The following is a 13,382-nucleotide window of genomic DNA, read 5'->3' on the forward strand; positions in this document are numbered from 1 at the left end:
AAACATTAGTACTGGGTATCTACCTATTACCATGAAAGAGTATTTTGCTGCCTCACATTTCCTCTTTTCTCATATTATTTCTTGCTCAACTAGAGATTCCACATAAGCTTTTTCTTTTCTTTTCTTTTCTTTTTCTTTTTTTAGAGAGAGTGAGCAAGAGAGCACAAGTGGGGAAGAGGGAGAGCATATTAAGAGGGAGAGAATCTTAAGTGGGTTCCATGCTCAGCACAGAGCCTGATGAGGTGCTCAATCCCATGACCCTGGGGTCATGACCTGAGCCGAAATCAAGAGCCAGCAGCTCAACCAACCGAGCCACCCAGATGCCCCAGATTCTGCATAAGCCTTTCATGTAACAGTCCTGGGAAAGGGCAAAGGAAATCATTTAAAATGGCTTTGAGTGCATGATATAAGAAAAATGATGGTATTAATGAATAAAGTACTCCATTGGAAGAGTTAATAGGCGGGGTGGGGGGGGGGAGTTAGAAATATGTCCTACTCCTTCCGTTCCTTAAAGAATACAACAAATTTATAGCCAGAGGAAATCTCAGAGCCTAATAAATCCATCCATCTCATTTTATAAATGAGGAATGTGAGCTCTCCCTCTTGAGAGATCAAGTGTCTTACTCAAAGTCATTAACAGAATGAGGATCTGAACTCAAACCTACTGATTCTTTGACTCAATGGTGTTTAGAGTTAAATGTGTTTTAGTGTAGTGTAACATTTTGAAATTTGTTTAATTAAATGTGGAGCATAAATTTTTAATTAATGAAAACATTTCCTTACCATGCTGATTAAAAGTGTTTTTTTTTTAGGCTAGACAGTAGGACTTCAGGTAAAGTAGAGGTGGCAGACACATTAAGTCCACAGTTTGGGCTGAGAATCTCAGGCATCTGACCTTCCTCACTGGGCTTTTCCACAGAGGAGAAATCACATGGTCCTACAGTTTCTGCTTTACTAACTCATTTTCAGTGTAGATTTCTTCCCACTGGTTGGGTTTTCTTTTTTCACTTTTTTAAAAGTGTATAGTTGAGAAAAGTGTATGCATGAGAAAACATGCATTTGTTTGGTTACACACACAAAAAAATGACACTCTGGATTTTTATTCTTGAAGAAACAGAAAAAAAAAAGGATAAAATGAGGATTCTAATCATAGGTGTTTAAATAATGAAAAAGAAACCATAGGTTAGAAAGTATTGTTTTAAAATATGGTAAAAGACAAGATTCCGAAATTACTTTCGTGAACTTTCTTTTGATCAAATGAGGTTTGATTTTTTTTATTGCTTTATTTTAATGTGTTCTGGCTGTGCTTATAATATGTACATATTTTATTGTAGTCACTGTTCTTAGGAATTTATAGCTCAACTGCTATAATTTGCCTATGGCTGAAACTTGATCTACAGATGTTTGGCTCAGATATAATTCTTCAAACATTACTCATTTTTAAAAGGCAATAATTAATATTAGATTGGCTGTTAATACTTGTTTGAAATATTAAGCACTGGTTTTTTAATCTTATGCCAAAAATGATCAGAAACATTACAGGAGAATGAATATTTAAAAATAGTACTGTGGAATGACAATTTCAAAAAGAAAGCATACTTTAAAAAGTTTCAGCTCCCATTTTTGATTGATCTTGGATTAGGTTAAGCTACACAGCTTTACAGTCTCTTCCTTTTTCCACCTATAATTTTTTAAATTTTTTAAAATTTATTTTGAGAGAGAGAGAGCACAAGTGAGTGGGCTCAGGGCAGAGAGAGAGAAAGGGAAAGAGAGAGAATCCCAAGGAGGTTCTGCACTGTCAGCACAGAGCCCAATGTGGGACTCAAGCTCACAAACTGGGAGATCATGACCTGAGCCAAAATCAAGAGTTAGATGCTCACCCAGCTGAGCCACCCAGGCGCCCCTCCCCCTAAATTTTTTAAAGGTTGGTCTATGTTTCTGAAATACCACTGAGGTATTTGTCAAGTTATATTAGTCCCTTAATAATTCACTTTTTTGTTGTTGAGGTCCTACTTAGTTATGTCTTACTTAGAGAATAGAGTGCTCTTTCTACTGGCTCCCTTGTTTATTGTCTTATGTTTTTACTGTCTCTGCTCCTTTAGAGGAGAGACTGTCAATCTCCCTTTCATGATACCCTCATGATGCCCCGGCACAGTGTCACACGGTGGACCTGCAGAGTACTTGGAAGGACATGGGAGGTCTGGTGTCTGTGCTCATGCCCATTCAGTCCTTTTTTTGTCACCACATTCCTGCAGGGATCACTGCCATTCCATTGAGAAAACCTTTAAATTCACACTTTGTAGCATCACTTACACAGGCTACTCTCCCTTTTTAATTTATTTCTTCTGTTGGTCCTGTGCATCTCTATTTGTTCAGGTTAATTTTCTCATCCTATTTGTTCTATTTTGCCAATCAAGTTTTCTCTCTTATCCTTGCTCTCTCTTTACCTATAAATGTCATTCTTGCTTCTCTTGTCTTTCATGACCATGGAACCATATCTTAAATACAGAAGCATCATAGATCTATGGTGGTCACATGAAAATTCTGAACCATCATCATTCTGGTACCCTGTTGTTACCAAGTGGCACTTCTTTAATGTATTATTTGTATTTATTGATTAACTTATCTACTGAGGTTAGATAGAGAAAAATCACCCAACTCTGTATCAGGAATCCTTCAAAATGATGTCACCAACCCCATCTGAATGCTCAACATGTTTCAGCCCATTATTGTTTTACTCCATTTCAATGAAAGACATAACATACATTTAATACCAACATAGCACAGAACAGCACATTTTCCTTTAACAGCATTTGCAAGCACAAATACCACAAAATAATACAAAAAGTTTAGTGAAATGGTAGTCAAGAGATATTTAGGGATTATGTAAGTTTTGAATTTGATTTTGAGAATAATGATGAATTCAAATTGGCAAGAGAGGTGTTAAGGTTCGAAGAGGTTTCAAATGAAGACAAAATGTAAGATCAAAAGCCCCATGAGAGCAGGCATAATTTCTTTTTAAAGTATTTGTCTTCATTATATATGTTTTAACAAAAAGGAAAACCACAGGCCCAAAAAGGTGTAGCTCAGACCAAGTTCCCAAACTGGAGCTTAATATCCAATCTAATTGCATTTTCACCTTCCGCCAGAAATATGGCCTTACCTAGTTATTCAGGAAATTTTCCTTTCCATCAATGCCAATAAGTCTGCCACTTGAGTCCTCTCTATCCTCTAGAGAAAGATGAGGTATTCTGCATGATAAGACCTCATACTTTTTCCCCTAGAAAACAGCCTTGTCTGGAACAACACACTGCTTTTGTTAATAACTCTTATGTCCCCACCCTCCTCTATAAAAACCCTTCATTTTTCACACCTCCCGGGAGTGCCTCTCTTTTTGCTAGATAAAGTGCTGCCTGACTCATGAATAGTTTAGCAAAGCCAATTAGATCTTCACATTCACTTGGTTGAATTTTGCTTTTTAACGTGTATAAAAGTACTCACTGCAAAAATATAGGAAAATGCTAAGTATAAAGAAAATAAATATCAACAGTAGTCAAAATATCCAGGGATAACCATTTTATTTTTTTTATTTATTTTTTTATTTAAAAAAAATTTTTTAACGTTTATTTATTTTTGAGATAGAGAGAGACAGAGCATGAAAGGGGGAGGGTCAGAGAGAGAGGGAGACACAGAATCCGACACAGGCTCCAGGCTCTCGAACTCACGAACCGCGAGATCATCACCCGAGGCGAAGTCGAACGCTTAACCGACTGAGCCACCCAGGCGCCCCCAGGGATAACCATTTTGGCATATTGGTTAATATTTCCACAAAACTATGGGGCGCCTGGGTGGCTCAGCTGGTTAAACACCCACTCTTTGTTCCAGCTCAGGGTTTGTGAGACTGATGTCCGCATCCGGCTGTGTGCTAACAATGCGGAGCCTGCACCGGATTCTCTCTCTCCCTCTCTCTCTTCCCTTCTGCTCATGCATGAGTGTGCACACACAGCCTCTCTCAAAAATATATAATCTTTAAAAAAATATTTTTGGGGCGACGGAGTGGCTCAGTCGGTTGAGCGTCCGACTTCAGCTCAGGTCGTGATGTCGTGGTCCTTGAGTTCGAGCCCCGAGTCGGGCTCTGTGCTGACAGCTCAGAGCCTGGAGCTTGTTTCAGATTCTGTGCCTCCCTCCCTCTCTCTCTGACACTCCCCCGTTCATGCTCTGTCTCTCTCTGTCTCAAAAATAAATAAAAATGTTAAAAGAAAATATTTCTGCAAAACTACTCTGTATGCAGTAAGTGATTCATTTCCCAAGAGATGAGGCAGCCTTAAAATTTAGAACCAAATAGATCCAGTTCAAATTCTACTTCTAACAGTAAGTAGCTGCTACACGGGCATGTTAGTTAATGTCTCTGGCCCAGGTTCCTTCCCTTATAAATGAGGGTAATAACTATTTTGTAGAATTATGAGAATTAAGGAAGATGACGTATATATTTGTACACAGTAGATACATAACAACTCATATTGCTATTTTGCTATTATATTTAAACTGATCTCTATGCCTATTTTCTTATGTTTTAAATATGTAGAATCTGAGCTTATGAGACTTTCTAGTATTGATAAGACAAGTCTTAGCAGAGTATTGATATATAACTGGTTCTGTTAGAGAAGCTAGTTCCAAAGTATTTACTAAGTTTGAGCTTTCTACAGACCCTTAGCCGATCAAATTTTTTCACTGCAAAAGCAAAATTTTATTTTCTTGCAACAGTTTTTGAATGAGTCATCATCTGAAGAGTTGAACTACCCAAAATGATCCAAAAACATCCAAATACAGAAGCTGAATTCATTATTAGTAATATTGGCCATTGGATTTAGAAATGACTAGGGAGGTAAGAAGATCTCAGACTCTGCTTATATGGAAAAACTGAGGTTTTGGTACCCTAAAGATATATAATTTCTGATGAATATATGGTGTTCTATACCTTTTACTGCAAAATATTTTAAAAAGAGGATCTAAATACATGAGAATTTATGTATTTTAGAATGACATTTCTGTGATTATTCTGTATTGGGGCTAATTGAGTTTACAAATGACAAACCTTGTGATGCCACCGACTTTTATATTAAAATGTTTTAGTTGAATGTTTCCCTTTTAAAATAAAATCTGTGCAAAAAATAAAAGCTTTATCCCAAGACTACCTCATTGAAGTTCCAGATGATGCCTGTGTGAAATTCAGCTATTTTGTTTTGGATAATGAATTAGCTGAATTTGTTGCAATTAAATAACTAAAGATGAGGAAGTCCATTAGTGTTGTAGCCTCTGCAAAACTTTTTAGACAATTTGTCAAGTATTTTGGGTTTATCTGAAATAAAACCACATTCCCCAATCCTTTTTCTTGTTAATATTTATTCCGTGTATATTTCTTATAATTTAAATTTCTCATTTCATTTATACCGTTAGTCATTATGTACTTTATAAGCACTTCTTTATATCCAAAAATAACATATCCCTAAATAAAATAGATCACATTCTACCCCATCTCCATCATTTTTAGTCTGTTCTATTGCCCCGCTTTATTTTTTTTTTTTAATTTTTTTTTTCAACGTTTATTTATTTTTGAGACAGAGAGAAACAGAGCATGAACAGGGGAGGGGCAGAGACAGAGGGAGACACAGAATCTGAAACAGGCTGCAGGCTCTGAGCGGTCAGCACAGAGCCCGACGCGGGGCTGGAACTCACGGGCCAGCCCGACGCGGGGGTCGAACTCACGGGCCGTGAGATCATGACCTGAGCCGAAGTCCCAAAGTCGGACGCTTAACCGACCAAGCCACCCAGGCGCCCCATGCCCCGCTTTCTTGTATTCACAGCACTTCTCACCATGTGATCTTTTGTAAAGTATACCTGCTTATGTGTTCTTAAATGAGATAAAAACTCCATGAGGGCAGAGACTTTGATTTGTTGCAATTGTATCCCCAGCTTCCACAGCAGCGCCTTTTACATATCAAACGTTCAAGAATATATATGCACTGACTGAATGAATGATTCGATAGTGGGAAAATGCATGTCTCTCTAGGAAGAGTAGAATATGTAAGTTTTAGTCAGTTATAAGTACTTAGGTTGACAGAGGTGATAGAGAGGAATTCAAGGAAAATTCTGCCTTCTTCACATATAAATAAGGGGTATGGGATGACACTTTTAAATTTGGAAGTTAAGGGTCAGTGTGTTGACAAGGGTGGAGGGAAGGTGTTGAATTCTTGTTGCCGCCACCCTTGTTCACAGTGGTCCATGTGGTTTGGGATCACCTTTGCAGCTCTTGGTTACAGTGAGAAGCAGCAGGATGCTTGAGTACTCTCTGAGGGGTGCGGTTTTGTTCAGCTTTCAAACCATAGAGAAGTGTGAAAATCAGGTCACACCTCATGCAAATTAAATAACAAAACACTCTATACCTAGTTTAACAATACCCTAGTTTTCTTACTGCTGTATTTCATTTTACCTATAAATGAGAATTATTATTTTTGGTTTAGGATCACAACTTGAGGTGTTTTTTTTTTTTTTTCTTTATTTGTGAGGATGTGACATGCTTTTTATTCTTATTCCACAGAATGGATTGGGGAGATAAATATTCCCATACTTCTTTTGACCTACATTGTTTGTTAAATTCACTTCCTGGAGACTTGGAGTTTAAGCAGATCTTCAGTGACATTGATGAAAAGATAGAACAAAATGCTACAAGGTAAATATTGTTAATTATTTAAAACCAGTTGGTTTCATGTTTCATTTACACAAACTTTACCTGGTCTAGTTTTAGTGTTTTCTACTCTTAGATCATTTTAGGTTTTCATATTATTAATTTTCCTGAAAAAAATTGATTAAACCCTCTTCCCTAGAATTTAACATTATTAGTACTTTAAGACTCAAGGGGTTCCTGGGTGGCTCAGTCCTTTAAGCGTCCGTCCGTCTTTGGCTCAGGTCATGATCTCGTGGTTCATGAGGTTCGAGTCCCACATCAGGCTCTCTGCTATCACTGAGGAGCCCGCCTACTAACCTCTGTTTCCCTGTCTCTGCCTTTCCCCACACGTGCAACACTCTCTCAAAAATAAATTTAAAAAAACTTTTTTAAGCAAATGTGACTCAAAAATTTAGGCACTGCCTTCAAATAGGTAAATTAAAGTTTATTGAATTTCTACTAATGTTTTCTTAGAGTTTGCCAATATTGATGACCTGGATTTTCATTAATATGTTTAGAGTTAAGCAGCTTCACTTGATAGATAAGCACAGAAATTAAAAATTTCAAATTACAGTATTAAAATGGTAGTATAAGGCCATGCATTGCTTGAGTTGTTGAAAGAGACCAAAAAAAAAAAAATGCATTATTTTTATGTAACATTTGTCATTATAAGTCACCTTCCCACGTGGAAGGCCAGAGACTCCATAGAGAGTTGCTCTGCAAGATTAATCTTTATCACCTTCTCCAAAAGTTAGTGCTACCAAACATTTATGAGTAATGGGACAGTTAAGCAGTTTGCCATTAGATGGAAGAGACTTTGTCTTTATATGTGTTTTGGGTCCTAGAATCAGTTCACCTATTTGGATCCTTTTGGTCAAAGGTTCTAATAATTCACCTCATGTAGGTTATAAATATGCAAACCACAGTACAAATTTCTAATATAGAATGAGACTTAGTATTTCCTTTTTTAAAATTTAAGGTATAGTTAATATTGAATTGTCCAAGAAACCGAACCAAGCAAGTGAAATGTTCCTATCTATGATTTTTTTTCATGTTTTATGTAAGAATGCAGTCTATTTTTTGTCATAACAAAGGGCATAAATAAATTCAGAAGAAAGCATATTTTGGGGGAATTATAATTAAAACCAAAATCTCCCATCCCAGACATTCCCTCTACAAAGGCAGAAGAGAATAAAAACACTTCTGTTATTCAACAGGCGTTAAACCAGAATGCGTTGCATATCACAGGCCGTCTGCTAAGAGATTGGCAAGTCAGAGCTGGGCATCGCACCCCTTCATATAACCTGGTAGATACAATCTATAACAAACCTGTTTTCAAGATAAACAGTAGCTAGTCCTCACGTAGAGGATTTGGCATGGCAGCATATTTTTTCACGCATAGTTCATCCTAATTTTACCTGTGTTAGAGGATACCTTCGTTAGCTAATTGTCTTTATCCTGAGGACAAACACACTTCTCCTATCTTTAGGACAGTGATTTTGCAGATTGGAACAAAGCAACCACTGAAATTAGTCCTTGCCCTTCATCAGGAACTGGAGCCAGGAGCCATTGCGCTTGGTGTTTGCATTTGGAAAAGATGGCTTCCAGGTTCTTGAGATAGTCCTGGTTGAGAAAGCTGACAAAAGATCTAATCTAGTCTTCTAAGGGATATATTTCAAAGAGATGAAAAAATACTTAAAATTATAAATTTCAAAGATAAATAAGTAAAAGGAAGAGAGGGAAATCCATTCCCTTATTTTCAACAGAGAGAATGAAGCCTTTTATTTTTGATTTGCATTGCCCTTACAATATATATACATATATACGTATATACATACATCTATATGTGAGTATATATATATATATATATATGCATACACACATACATATGTGTATATGTTTATGTATAGTTTTTTTAAAGATAGCATATATGTATGATTTAACCATACTCTAGAGTGTGTATTATAATTTGTATATAAATATAAAATAACTGTGTTAAACTTTAGTATAATTGCATATTATGTAATTTATATATTATATATTTGGATATTTTATGGCACAGTTTTTAACCCAAAGAAACTTATAAATGAAAATAGTATTAGCTTAAATATATTTGTAAGTAATTTATCTAAATTCCAGAGATGGTTATATTAAAACAAATTTTAAATAATTTTTAAAAGGTAACCTTTTTTCATAATAGCATTTAGGCTTTTTCAAAATAAAACAAATCACTGAACTCTGATGCTTTTGTTATAGAATGCTTCGTTTTTATTTGCTATACCATCTGTAGTTAATTTCCTGCCCTACCTGGTCAATAAGAAATCATGCTCAGAAGTAAAACAGTGATTAAAATATTGTATTTTGCATTCATAAGTTGTTATTTAGGTCAAAACTCATGTTATTAAAAAGGAAATATGACATGGAATATAAGGATATAATTTTTAAATTAAAAATATTTTATTGCCCATATATTAAAACAAACCTAGAACAGAACCACCTCAAGTGACCATTGATCTTCACAAGGGATAAAATAAGGGAGTAGCTATATGTGCTGTATGCTACATTTAGAATAAAGTCTATTTTTCATCAAATTCAATTATGTTTTTATTATACTCTAGAGAATAAACATAATAGTATAGGGTGTATATATTTTTTAGAATAAAATACTGAATAATAACCATGGCTCAGAAGAATGTAAATCATTTATGCACTCATTTATTGCCTTCTAACAGAATAGCTTTTAGAAAATTGTATGTCATGACGAATCAGTTATGCCACACTTACACTGCAGTAGTTGAATTACCCTTGGCATTTTTGTATTCTAACAGTTCTATTTATCTCTCAATGGTGTACATTGAATAAGTAATGAACATCTGTATGATATGGGTTTACCAGATACTTTTTAAAGGAAAAAACACTAGTAATTCATTTTTAAATATGGTATTTTTCCTTACCCTTGAATTTTTAAAGTTGTGTTTCTAGCAGTGACCCTGAATTCTAAGTATAAAATCCTTCCCTCTTCTTAATATCATCAGGTTTTACGAGCCACAGGGTCTTTTGTTTCCCCAAAGCAGTGATTCACCAGAATGGAGTAGAGTGCCCAGGGGTCAGTGAACCTTCACCTGCCCTTCAAGAGAGGCTGTCATTCTCTCAGACCATTTTCTCTTCTACATCATCATTTCCATTCAAGTCAGAGCTAGGTGACTCTTAAGTCTGACCGTGGAAATCAGTGATCGCAAATTATTTACTTTTAACACATATCAAAATTGGTAACAAGAAGGTAAGTAACTTGCCAAAGAGGAATACTATGAATGTTGTACCCACATTAGTTCAGTAACTGAAAACTGCACGTCGCTGAAATATTTTTTGAGCTAAATGGATCTTAATAGTTGAAAAAGATACTGAAGAGTAGAAGTTTTATTGGAATCACAATAAGAATTTTTTTTTGCTCTTAACTTTCAGTTGGATAGATACAATTTTATCATTAAAAGTTTATTTTACCTTTCTGTTTTCTAAATATAGAAAGTCTTTGTGTGTCCTTCAAGACCTAAGTTTTACCTACAAAAACAACAAGAAGTGTTATCATAGATAATATTTGCCTTAATCCAGGAGAGGCCTGCGGGGTGCAGAGCATTAACTTTAAATTGTGACAGGACATTAGATACATGGTTTCTGTAAATTTAGTCATGCTTATTTACAGAGGATACATATTCCATACATTACATTTATTTTCCACATAATGCTTAATTTTTTTATATTTATATATGAAGTCTTGGGGGGAAGTTTTCCACATGATGGCCTAAAGTTCTGAAAGAAATAACCAAAAGAAATCTTCAAATAAGCTGTCAACATTGGGCTTGTCATGGTAGAACCACAAATCTGCCAGTGGACACACATATTCACGTTAATATATTTTATGGCCATAGCAAATCAGATAAAGTGAAAATTAGTCATTTCATACACTGTACTATTACTATCTGTGGCAGTATTTTGGCACTTACTTAGGAATAAAAACGGGATACTAATATAGACATACTCCTTTTTTAAGTTTAGTGTTTGTACTTCTCTCATGTGTTTCTCTATTCTCATGTATCCGTCTGACAGAATCTGTACCTCTTCTCCTAAATTACTCCACAAGACTAGGCTACATGGAAAGAAACCCAAAAGCTTTCCCCATCTATCCTTGAACCTAGAGTGAGACTTAAATAGGCATTTTCCGTTTCCCCCATCAGGGCTCTTGTCCTTCTCAGAATGAATAATGCCTCCAGGCAAACAGCATCCTGGGCCTCAGCTCTGTAACCTAAACTTTCCATGACTCCATTTACATTTGCTGCTTTTTAAACTTATCTGGTCCTCCTACTGAAGCTCTCAACCTAAAGTCTAGTGATGCGTGCAGGTAGAAGTGGAGATAGGCGAGAAGACAGGAAAGATGAGCCATGTTTCATCGTGGCTTGCGAACCTGCTTACTTCCCTCGTTTTTTTCTCTGTTAGCTCCTTATTTGAATGTCTGTGGTGTTCCTAACTCTTTTCTGCATAGTCCTGTGTTGTGTGCCTGCAATACTGCCCTTAGACCTCTGCTTTAGGCAAGGTAAAGTAGCTCATCAGATGATTATTAAGTGATCCTTTCAAGAAACACATGGGTTTTAAGTGTTTGACATTTTTAAAAAATGTAACTTTTATTTTTATGTGTGTTAGCTTCACCTGCTCTTGGTCCAGAATGTATAAGGCAATAACGGATTTTTATTTGATGATTTCTTTTTATTTTTTTTAATGTTATTTTTGAGAGAGAGAGAGAGAGACAGACAGACAGAGTGTGAGCAGTAGAAGGGCAGAGAGAGAGAGGGAGACACAGAATCTGAAGCAGGCTCCAGGCTCTGAGCTGTCAGCACAGAGCCCAATGCAGGGCTCGAATCCATGAACCACGAGATCATGATCTGAGCAGAAGTTGGACACTTAACGGACTGAGCCACCCAGGTGCCCCAAATTTAAGATATTTTTAAGGATTATTATTGTCATTATCTTTCCATGGGAAATAGGAGGAAGCAAGTGTCTGCTTGTTTGTAAGTTGTTATGATAACAAAAATAGAACAATAGTATACTAAATATCCATCCAACAATAAGATTGAGCCAACAATAGTTAGGCCTCTGTTTCTCAGGGAGAAAGGTAGTTAGGAAGTAAGTCCTCTTGAGCTAAGAATCAGGGGTGCCTGGTGAAGACCTGGCCCACCTCTGAGGGAAAGAATAGGACAGAGATACTAAAAGAGAACTGAGCCACGGTAATGAGATGTGACTGCTGTGGCTGGCTCATCTTTCCTGTTAGATCCGTGCCCTGAGATCTAACCCAACCCTGCCAGTTTTCCCTGGAAAGTGCCTAGTCAGGGATTCAGCAGAGTCAACACTTTGTCTAAAAAGAGTCACTATCAGGGCCACCTGGCAGGCTCAGTCAGAGGAGCATGTGACTTGATCTTAGGGTCTTGAGTTCGAGCCCCATGTTGGGTGTAGAGGTTACTTACTTACTTACATAAACAAACAAAGAAACTTTTAAAAAAATAAAAAGAGGGGCACCTGTGTGGCTCAGCCAGTTAAGCATCCAACTCTTGATTTCAGCTCAGGTCATGATCTCGTCATTCGTTAGTTTCCAAGGTTGAGCCCTGCATCAGGTGCTGTGCTGACAGTGGAGCCTTCTTGGGATTCTGTCTCTCCCTCTCTCTCTGCCCCTCCCCTGCTCACTCTCACACACTCTCTCTCTCAAAATAAATAAACTTTAAAAATATATATTTTTAAAAAAATCAAGAGTCCCACTAACACAACACAACCTTTGTTAATTACAGTCCTAATTTTAGAATGTCTGGACTAAATATTTTTCTTTGGGATGGTAAGGGAGCTGAGGGGTGGATCGGGGGATTTGGAAACTGGGATTATTACTTCCTTCATCTCTACTTTAAAGACTTCAAGTGCTCAGGGCATCTGGGTGGCTCAGTCAGTTAAGCATCCAACTCTTGGTTTTGGCTCAGGTCATGATACCACAGTTTGTGAGTTTGGCCCCATGTCAGGCTCCATGCTGACATTGAAGAGCCTGCTTGGAATTCTTTCTCTCCCTCTCTCTCTCTGCCCCTCCCTTGCTCGCGCTCTCTTTTTCTCTCAAAATAAATAAATAAACATTAAAGACTTCAGCTGCTCAACACTGCCTTAAATAGTCCTGGCACAAAGTAGGCTAGAAGACAGTCAATTAGGCATCTATTGTGTTTGCTTTATCTTTAACTAGTGTGAGGCTAGATGAGTAGTATGTGATAGAAGATGCTGTCATCAAATGCTAGTTTTCTTTTCCATTATGTATTTGAAAATACATACATGAGTATGACTCATGGAAGATTTCAGACAGCAGAGAAAGGCACATATGAGGAAAAGTTCAGTACAGAAGGGTAGGCTCTGACCCTCGTAGTCTTATTCTTCAGAAGTAACCTATATGGTTAAATTATTGTAAAACTATCCAGAAGTAGTCTCTGCATATGTATGCATGCACCCAAACATACTTTACCTTTTTATACAAATGGGAACTATATGATGTACTATAGTTAGGTTTTTTTTTACCTAATACATTTTTTAAATCTCTCCATATAATTTTACCTCATCTTTTAGATTTCACTCATTTAGGTGT

The 13,382-nt window shown here is 36.6% G+C and overlaps 1 protein-coding gene across 3 annotated transcripts in view; it reads left to right on the forward strand.

Moving 5' to 3' along the window:
* The window catches only part of KIAA0825 (KIAA0825 ortholog), a 387,603-nt gene that overhangs the window by 39,692 nt on the left and 334,529 nt on the right, over positions 1 to 13,382 (forward strand). For all 3 annotated transcript variants that reach the window (XM_058729962.1, XM_058728632.1, XM_058729187.1), the window contains one exon: positions 6,599 to 6,730. In XM_058729962.1, the coding sequence (XP_058585945.1) occupies positions 6,600 to 6,730 (131 nt within the window). In that variant the 5' untranslated portion in view covers position 6,599. The remainder of the gene's footprint in view (positions 1 to 6,598; positions 6,731 to 13,382) is intronic.

Source organism: Neofelis nebulosa, chromosome 1 (assembly GCF_028018385.1).
Source record: "Neofelis nebulosa isolate mNeoNeb1 chromosome 1, mNeoNeb1.pri, whole genome shotgun sequence".
NCBI lineage: Eukaryota > Metazoa > Chordata > Mammalia > Carnivora > Felidae > Neofelis > Neofelis nebulosa.